The sequence below is a fragment of the Nannospalax galili genome, unplaced genomic scaffold, assembly GCF_000622305.1.
Source record: "Nannospalax galili isolate Female #2095 unplaced genomic scaffold, S.galili_v1.0 scaffold383, whole genome shotgun sequence".
Classification (NCBI taxonomy): Eukaryota; Metazoa; Chordata; class Mammalia; order Rodentia; family Spalacidae; genus Nannospalax; species Nannospalax galili.
The window spans coordinates 2,773,716-2,783,004 of record NW_008351346.1 but is presented as its reverse complement, the minus strand read 5'-3'; the positions used below and the strand labels follow the sequence as shown (position 1 = coordinate 2,783,004).

At 41.1% G+C, this 9,289-nt stretch overlaps 1 protein-coding gene across 1 annotated transcript; it reads left to right on the top strand.

The window, feature by feature from the left end:
* The first annotated feature begins 5,105 nt into the window (after positions 1-5,105).
* LOC103746138 (protein FAM177A1-like) lies at positions 5,106-5,645 on the top strand. Its single transcript, XM_017801976.1, is given in 1 exon segment — positions 5,106-5,645. A coding segment is annotated over 1 exon segment (540 nt).
* Positions 5,646-9,289: the final 3,644 nt, after the last annotated feature.

Genomic DNA, 9,289 nt, shown 5'->3' with positions numbered 1-9,289 from the left:
GGAAGCCTCAGATGCTGATGACATTTTTAACCCTTTTAGTTGGTAGAAATTGGTGGTCTGTTTATACCATCCAGAAGGATTTGCATGTTAGCCACAAGGATAGATGTTGGTTCAAACATAGAGGTGAGCCATAAATGGCTATTAAAGATAGCCCACATTAATTTGCTGGGAACCTGCAACATTCTACCTCTCTGCAACCACTGAAATTCCAATCAGTTAATTAGCCTTGTAGAATCTTTAATATAGGTAGTCCCCTCCTCCAACCTCAGTGCCCATTTCCTTCCTTTCTTCCCTTCCCTTCTTTCCTCCCCTTCTTCCTATACTGTAGCCCGGACTGGCTTCAAACTTACTATGTTGCCGTGTAGCTCAGGCTAGCCCTGAGGTCCTGATCCTTTTGCCTCCACTTCTGAAGTGCTGTGATTACAGATGTGCATCAGTATACCCACCCAGGTCAGTCTTCTTTATTGCTTTTAGGAAGACACCCCTCCAGTGGCATGTATGATTTGGGGGTTTTTCTTACCTCTTGGATCTTAACTATTGGGTGCTTACCTAGTCCAAACCAGGTTGTGGACAGACTAGAATCTAAATTGTAGGGTCTAGGCTGGGTCTTTGTTCATTTTTATAGGCTTGTCATGCTCACACATCTAGAAGCATTTTGAAGGCTCATAAAGTTTATTGTTGTTGCAGCAATGTACAACTGTTCACATGCTTTGTCCTTAAGTATAAAAAAAAGCCTTGTACTTTAGGGTTTCTGGCACATTGGGTTTGAGAATTTTTTTAAAAAAATTTATGTGTATGCATGTATTACCTGCATGTAGGTAAGTGCACCTGTGTTGTGCAATGCCTGCAGAGGTCAGAAGATGCTGTTGGATCCCCTGGGACTGGAGTTACGGACAGTTGTTAGCTGCCATGTGGGTGCTGGGATTCGAACCTGGGTCTTCTGCAAGACCAACCAGTGTTCTTAACCACTGAGCCATTTCTCCAGCCTGTAGAGGGTTTGTTTTAACTGAATGTTGAAAGGAATCAAATAGGAAGACATTTTCACATTATTGAGATTATTCTCCCTTGCTGCTGGTCTATATAAGAAATAGCAGCCCAGGTGGAAGAAGGGATGATCAGAAGTCAGGAGAATTCTGGCTTTTCCTTCTCTGGGCATTCCTGTTTGATCACAGACAAGAACAAAACATGCAACGCCTTCTTTAGAAAACCTTATAAAGGCAATATTTTTCTGTGTAGAAATCTTGAGAAATACAGGGGGGAATTCCTTAAGAAAATGACACATGTATGTGTCACACACACAGGATGGAGTTATACTGTACATATCATTTTGTTTGCTCTGTCCATTTCACAAATTGTAAACCATTTCCTCTTCATTTTTTGGCTAGTTCATTCCACAACATTATTTGGCAAAAATTGTGTGTCACTTTATGTAGATCGCTTGTTAGACCTAGCTTGCTTTGGGTTCTTTCCTGTTACAGTGAACAATTTTGTCAGTAAATCTGTGTGCATGCAAAATAGTGGTTTGGCTAAAGTCCTTTAAAGAAGAATTTCAGGGTCGGAGAATACTTCTTTAAATCTCTTGATACCTATTAACAATATGCATTCCTGGAAAAGAGTTATAATTGTCTTTAACTCTGGATATTGTATATAGTTTCCTCTGTTTCTAAGTGGGACTAGGACTTTTTATTATAGGGCTGTTGTGAAGATCAAATGAAGTGATGATGAAGTGCTACACAACAGTGTACCACTTTTTATCCCAGGTTAACATCTTTTGTAGGCCCCATTACAGTAAAGTGAATTATGATGTGCAGCTCTTGGCTCAAGTTACTGTGTCCCTGCTTCTCTCACCATTAATTCCTTCTCCATTTACAATCTGGCTTCTGCATCCAAGGCTCTGTTCAAACTGCTCTCTTAAAGGTCACAGTTAGCCTTGTAAACTCTCTGTTGACTCTTAAACATAGCTCTCTCTTGATTCTTTTCTTTTGGCTCTCCTTTGCTGGCCCTCTTCATCTCCCTGCCTCTTAAAATGTGTTCCAGATTCTCCAGAGCATTGTTCCGATTCTTTCTCTTCATATTCCTTTCTTCCATGAACCCCTTCATTGACTCTGCCTTGATGATTCATCTGCTCCTGTAACTGTTTTGGCCTAAGTGGTCTAAATGGCATGGTGGTGCATGCCTTTAATCCCAGCACTCAGAGGCAGAGTTAGGCAGATCTCTGTGAGATTGAGGCCAGCCTGGTCTACATAGTTCCAGGCCAGCTAGGGCTGCAAGGAAACCCTGTCTCAAAAAAAAAAAAATTCCAAATGTCCTATTATATTCACTGGAGGTAGAACTTCTGTATTACTGAAATTATATAGCCCATTCTTTATTCCTGAGCTTCAAAGGAGTTAAGGGAGTGAGCATGTGCTTGTGGCTTTGCCAATCGAGTGCCTGCTCCCAGGACTCTGACCCTCTGGAAAATTAATAGTGTCCTAGTTAATTTGTATTATCAATGTGACACAACCAAGGCTCACCTGGAAAGAAAGAATCTAAAGGTAAAGAATTGCCTGGATCAAAGTAGTCTCTGGCCTAATTTTGGGGGAAAATGTCTTGATTGATGATTGATGTGGGAGGGCACAGCCCACTATGGGTGGCACTGTCCCTAGGCAAGAGGGCCTAAGCTTTCTAAGAAAGCTGGCTGAGCATGAGCCAGTGAGTGAGGCAGTAAGCAACATATCTCCATGATTTCTGCTTCAGTTCTTACTTGAGTTCCTGCCATCACTTCCCTCAAGGATAGATGACGGCCTATAAGTGTAAGCTGAATAAATCCCTTCCTCCCCTAAGTTGCTTTTGGTCATTGTGTTTATCACAGCAAGAGAAAAGGAAAACAGAGCCAGTAATGTGGAGAAATATGGAGGTCTTATTCACTGGGGTGGAGCCAGATTTTCTTGAGTCTTTCCTGACCACCCATTCCTTACTTTATTTCTACATTTTAAAACTTTTGAGATAGGGTCTTATTGTAGCCCAAACTTGCTATGTAGGTCAAGGTAGCCTTGAACTCCTGATCCTCCAGCCTCTATATCCCAAGTATTGAATGGGAGAATGGGATGCCATCATGGTTGGCTCTGAGACTATATATATATATGGCACACATTCAGTGTTATGGCTACACTATTACATTTAGCAGTCAACAGCATGAGTAGAAAAAAATGTGTATATAAGAAATCTTTGTTGGAATATGTTTTCCATAGAACAGAAATTAAACCTGTTACACAGTCACAAATCTTTGCACATGCAAGTTAGTATTATCTGAAACATGTCTTCTTTGTAGCAACTAGCCCTGTCACCACTGTGCTTGGCTGAGTTCATGATCTGTGGTAACCAGAAGCTTTCCTGTCACTTCTCTGACTCCTTTTCTGCTAAACCTTGTCCTGGCAGTAATTAGAACCTTCTGCTACTGCCACAGCTACTGCTGTTGCTGGAACCACCATAGCCACCTTCGTTTCATGGTTTAGCAAAGTATTGGCTTCCATCATCATAGGACCAGAGCTTCTGCATCCAGTTTTCTCCCTTCATGGGTACCAAATCTGAAGGTTGTAATTGCCAAAATCATTGTAATTCCACCATCTCTGTTCTAGTTACCTTTTGTTGCTGTGGTAAAACACCATGACCAAAGGCAATGTGGGGAGAAAAGGTTTTATTTCACCATCAAGGGAAGTTAAGGCAGGAACTCAAGGCAGGAACACAGAGGCAGGAACTGTAATAGAGACCATGGAGGAATGCTGCTTATTGGTTTGCTTCCTCTGGCTTGCTGAACTACCCCCGCTTCTTTTTCAAATTTTAAATTAATTATTATTTTATATGTTTGAGTGTTATGCTTGCATGTGTGAGTGCACCTGAGTCATGTAGTGCCCACAGAGGACATATGAGGGTGTCAGATCCCCTGGAACTAGAGTTATGGACGGTTGTTAGCTGACATGTGGGTGCTGGAATTTGAACCTGGGTCTTCCACAAGAACAGCCAGTGCTCTTAACCACTGAGCCACCTCTCCAGCTCCTGCTGAGCTACCGTTCTTATACAGCCCAGGTCCACCTGGCCAGGAATGGTACCATCCACAGTGGGTGTCCTACATCATTGAACAATTATGAAATTGCCTCATAGACATGACTACAAGCCAATTGGATGGAGGAAATTCCTCAGTTGAGGTTCCCACTTCCCAGGTGTGTCAAGTTGACAACTGAAGCTAACCAGCACAACTACCAAAACTGCTTCTGTCATTACCAATCCCATTATAGCCATCCCCGCTGCTGCTGTATCTACCACCACTACCACAGCTGCCACCAAAGTCACTTTGACCATTGAAGTTTCTCCAATCAAAATTGTTATTGCCACTGAAACTTCCTCTGTAACCACCACTGTTTCCAGAAACACTTCAATTCTTCAGCTAGATGAAGCACTAGCCAGCCAGCCCCTGCTTAGACCGGGCTTTTCTTAACAGTTGTGGGCCCTCTTAAAGTATGGTATTTCCAAACGATAATCTTATCTACCAAGAAAGATGGTCATCAAAGATGACAGAAGCACAGCTCTTCTTTCTACTGCTGGAAGTCATGACTTCAATCACCTAAAATTACCAAGCCTATTTAAATAATCTCAACTGATGTTCTTCACTGTCTACTTTAATACCATCAACAAAGATAAGTGGGCACTTGGTCTTTGAGAATACTCTTTTTTAGTATTTAAATTTTTTTTTTGGTCTTTTAAGACAGGGTCTTCCTGTAGCCCCAGCTGTCCTGGAACTCACTATGTAGACCAGGCTGGCCTTGAACTCACAGTGATCCACCTGCCTCTGCCTCCCAAGTGCTGCGACTACAGGTGTGCGCCACCACGCCCGGCAATATTTTAATTTTTTGTTTGTTATTTTATGTGTATGAGTATATTGCTTGCATGTATATAAGTGAACACATGTTCACTTTCCATGGAGGTCAGAAGAGGGCGTTGACCGCTCTGCTGGCCACTGAGGACAGGGTGCAAGCCTGGTGGCTGGTGCTCAGTGCCTCAGCCCTCGCCCTGTGTTGCTCGCAGCCCCTGGGTGGCGACTATGATGGACTGCCAGCCTGCAGGCCACAATGGTGTTCAGGGACTGGGTGCGGCAGATGAGTAGTGAAAGAGGCTTTGAAAATGTAGAACTTGGAGTCATAGGAAAAAAGAAGAAAGTCCCTAGGAGGGTCATCCACTTTGTGAGGGGTGAAACAATGGAAGAGTACAGCACAGATAATGATGCAGTTGACAACTTAGAGAAGAAAGATGTTTTGCTTACTGTTGATCTGACAAAGCTTACCTGGGGCCCCTACTTACAGGTCTACATGCTTCGGGCTGCTGCATCAACCCTTTTAGTGTGTGATCTTCTTGGAGAGAAGACTGTGTCTGTTTTGGGCATCAGCACCCCAAAATATCAATTGGAAGGGTGGGGAGAGGGAGGGGGAAGGGGGCCTGAAGAAGCAGAATGACAGTATCAACAAAGTAAGCTGCAGGCTGATTCCATCATGCAGACGGACCAGCCAGAAACAGTGGTGTCCAGTTCCTTTGTGAATCTTAATTTTGAAATGGAAGAAGACTGTAAAGTAATTATGGAAAACAAACATAATCTAGTTTCTGTTCCACCATAGAATTAAATGACTATAAAATGTTAAACCCTAAACTTTCTTCTATCAGGAACTTTTTGCTTTCTCTGGTAGTGGGACTTAATTATTTATATTTTAAATTATCAAGGGAAAAATCTTCATTCTTGTGCTAGATCTCTCAGAGATCTGAAATTTGGATGCTTTTACTACATGTTAAATTAGTGATCTGAGTTTTCTGGGGATGGGGGTGGCAGTGTTAGGAACAAACCTAGGGCCTCATATATGCTAGACAAGCATTTTATCACTGAGCACAGTGCTTTGATTTTAAAATGGTCTTTTGTAAAAACTAAGGGCATTCTACAGCTCTAATTATTCATTAAGCTTTTTGGGGTTTTGTGCATTTGTTTAAAAACAAAGGTAAATAGTTGATTGATGATACTTAGAGCTGAAAATCGTAACAACTCATTAAATTTCCTCTTAGATTTTCTCATGTTATGCCTTCCTTACATTTAACATATCCAACCATTAATTTCACTCTAAGGATGGTTCACTGAGTCTGTAATAAAAAGATCAGGATGGAAGCACCATAAATTTTCTTATTGACAGTATTTTATGGAAAACCATTTGAATTTATTACTCAGTTAAGATGGGTTTTCATTTATACTACAAGCCAATCTTGTATTCTCTTTCAATAGTTATTGAAATAACTTGCTCTGATCACAGATAACACTAATTATGAAATGAATCTATTAACATGTCTGCAGTTATGTTGCTATCTAGTGATTACCCACATGGCTGGTGCCTTGGGTGTGTCACTGGTTCAACCCTTCATGTGTCTTGTAGGCAGAGTTGCTAAAGGATGGGGAATTAGGGACAGCTTATTGTCACTCACCATTTTAAAGAATAGCAAGTTGGACAGTACTTGAATCAGGTTTGGCCATTTCTTTCCTTACAGAGTTATTCACAAACTTTATGAAGCCACATAATATGAAGCCAATTTTTAAAATATTCCAAAATATGTGTACAGAATCTTTTAAGATATCTGTATAACTTTAGAACTAAATGTGGACAAAGAAAAATGTGAGCATTGTTTTAGAAATGCTGGTGTTTTAAAAGCCTTTTTGCCAGTTATGGTGGTGCATACCTTTAATCCCAACACTTGGGAGGCAGAGGCAGGCAGATCTCTGTGAGTATGAAGCCAGCCTGGTCTATATAGTGAGTTCTAGGACAGCTGGGGCTACAGGGAGACCCTGTCTCAAAAAGATTGAAAAAAATAAAAAGCCTTTTCATAAATTTAAAAGGTTTTAGAAATTAATGGTTAAAAATAGCCTTCTAAACAACATGAAGCTTTCAATCTTAAATATGTGTAAATGTAGCTTAAAACATGGATAGGTGAGCATATTATGGAAACCTGGCAACAAAGCTAAGTTCTACTGAAAGTGGAAGCTTTGTAAATGAAAAGTTGGAAGTTCGAGTGGGAGTTTTAGTTCAGCTGAAATCGAAGAATTTAGCAAGGATAAACTCTTCTTGGGATTCTTTAGTTACAGGGCTTCATGAGCTGCTGGTTTGTAACATGGTGATTTTTTAAAAATTCATGGCTGTAAGCAATATAGGTTAGTACTTAAAGTACTAATCTTCTGATTATGTAGCTAATGTCACCATAAATTAAACCACATAGTTTTAGTTTATAGTCACTAACCTATGCTGGCCTATCCTCTTCCTGTTAATTTGGTTTTTAACTTTGAGATAGTGCTTCCAACTCAGATATTTGGTTATGAAGTGAAGACAGGTGGGTCTAAAAGTGACCTAGAGGTACTAGTATTTTAAGAGTTTACACTAATTATAGAAGAAAGGTAATGACTTAGGGTTTCTTGAATTTACTTTTGCTGCCTGTCCAATAGTAGCCAGTTTGTGATGTATGTTATTCATTGTGTCTTAAAGTTTTATAGTTTCATTTATGCAAACTACAAAATTTACCATAAATTAAAAAAAAAAAAAACAGAAGAAGAGGGCGTTGAATCCCCTGGAACTGGAGTTATGGATGGCTGTTATCTACAACTCAGGATTGCTGCAAGAGCAGCCAGTGCTCTTAACTGCTGAGCCATCTCTCTAGCCCGAGAATATTCTTTTGACAGCTCTCTTTGGTTCACAGTGCCACTGTCCATTTTGTGTGGCCTTGCATTCATGGCTGTATCTACCTCCTCCACAGTGGCAAGCAACAAACCCTAAGTCCTTGGAGTGCTTGGTATTTGGGCCTCTCATTAATCACACAGTGAATGTTGCCCATTGCAGACAGTGGCTCCTCAGAATCTTGTCGGCTACTTCCAAGTTCAGTCCTTTGTTGAAGAGCTTCCATAACATGACAGTGGTGAGATTACTTCAGTGATGTGTCCACAGGCACACAGCTCTACCATGTATTTTATTTTATTTATTTATTTTTTGGTCTTTTTGAGGTAGGGTCTCCCTATAGCCCCAGCTGGCCTGGAACTTGCTATGTAGACCAGGCTGGCCTCGAACTCACAAAGATCCACCTGCCTCTGTCTCCCAAATGCTGGGATTAAAGGCATGTGCCACCACACCCAGTTTCTACCATGTATTTTAAATTTAATTGATGTATTAGTTTATTATTCACCTATCCTACACAAATATAAGTGGAGATACATTCTGTGTATTTACTCCTGTTTTTCTAGTGCCCTTAAATGTATGGAACTGGGGATGGAGAGATGGTTCAGTGGTTAAGAGCACTGGCTGCTTTTGCAGAGGGACTGGGCTCGATTTCCAGCATCCACATGGCACCTGAAACTCCAGTTCCAGGGGAATCCAACACCCTTTTCTGACCTCCATGGGCATTGCATGATACAAGTGCACTTACACACATGCAGGCAATACACTCATACACATAAAATAAAAATAATAAATAAGGGGGCTGGAGGGATGGCTTAGCAGTTAAGAACACTTGTTGTTCTTGCAGAAGACCTGGGTTCGAATCCCAGCACCCACATGGCAGCTAACAACTGTCCATAACTCCAGTTCCAGGGGATCCCACAGTTTCTTCTGTCCTCCGTGGGCATTGCATGATATGAGTGACTTACTTACATGCAGGTATAACACTTGTACACGTAAAATAAAAATAAATAAATATTTTTAAATGTATGGAACAGACATCCAATTACTATTTGTTAAATGAACATTGTTAAATGACTACTTGTTTTTAAAATTTTTTTGTTTATTTATTGTGTATGAGTGTTATGCCTGCTGGGATTCAAACCCCAGTCTTCTGCAAGAGCAGCCAGTGCTCTTATCCACTGAGCCATCTCTCCAGCTCCATGACTACTTGTTTTTATTGCCTAATGAAATCCTGGAGCTCAGGCTAGCTTCCAACTAGTGGCAATCCTCCTGCCTTAGCCTATTAAGTGTTGGCATTGCAGGTTGGAGTCACCACACTCAGCTTGAATATTTTGCTGTTCTCATAGCTGCTCCACAGAGCATATGAGCAGTGCTTTTCTTTGTGTTTTGTGGTGTGGGGGGTTGAACACAGGGCCCACGTATGCTATGCTATCACTCTATTACTGGGCTACACCCCTAGCTCTGGAATGCTCTAGATTTACAGGAAGCTTGTGGCTATAGCCCACCACCAATTCTGAGCCCTGATATCCTTCTAAGAGTTGTCCTGTTAAACAAGTTAACCA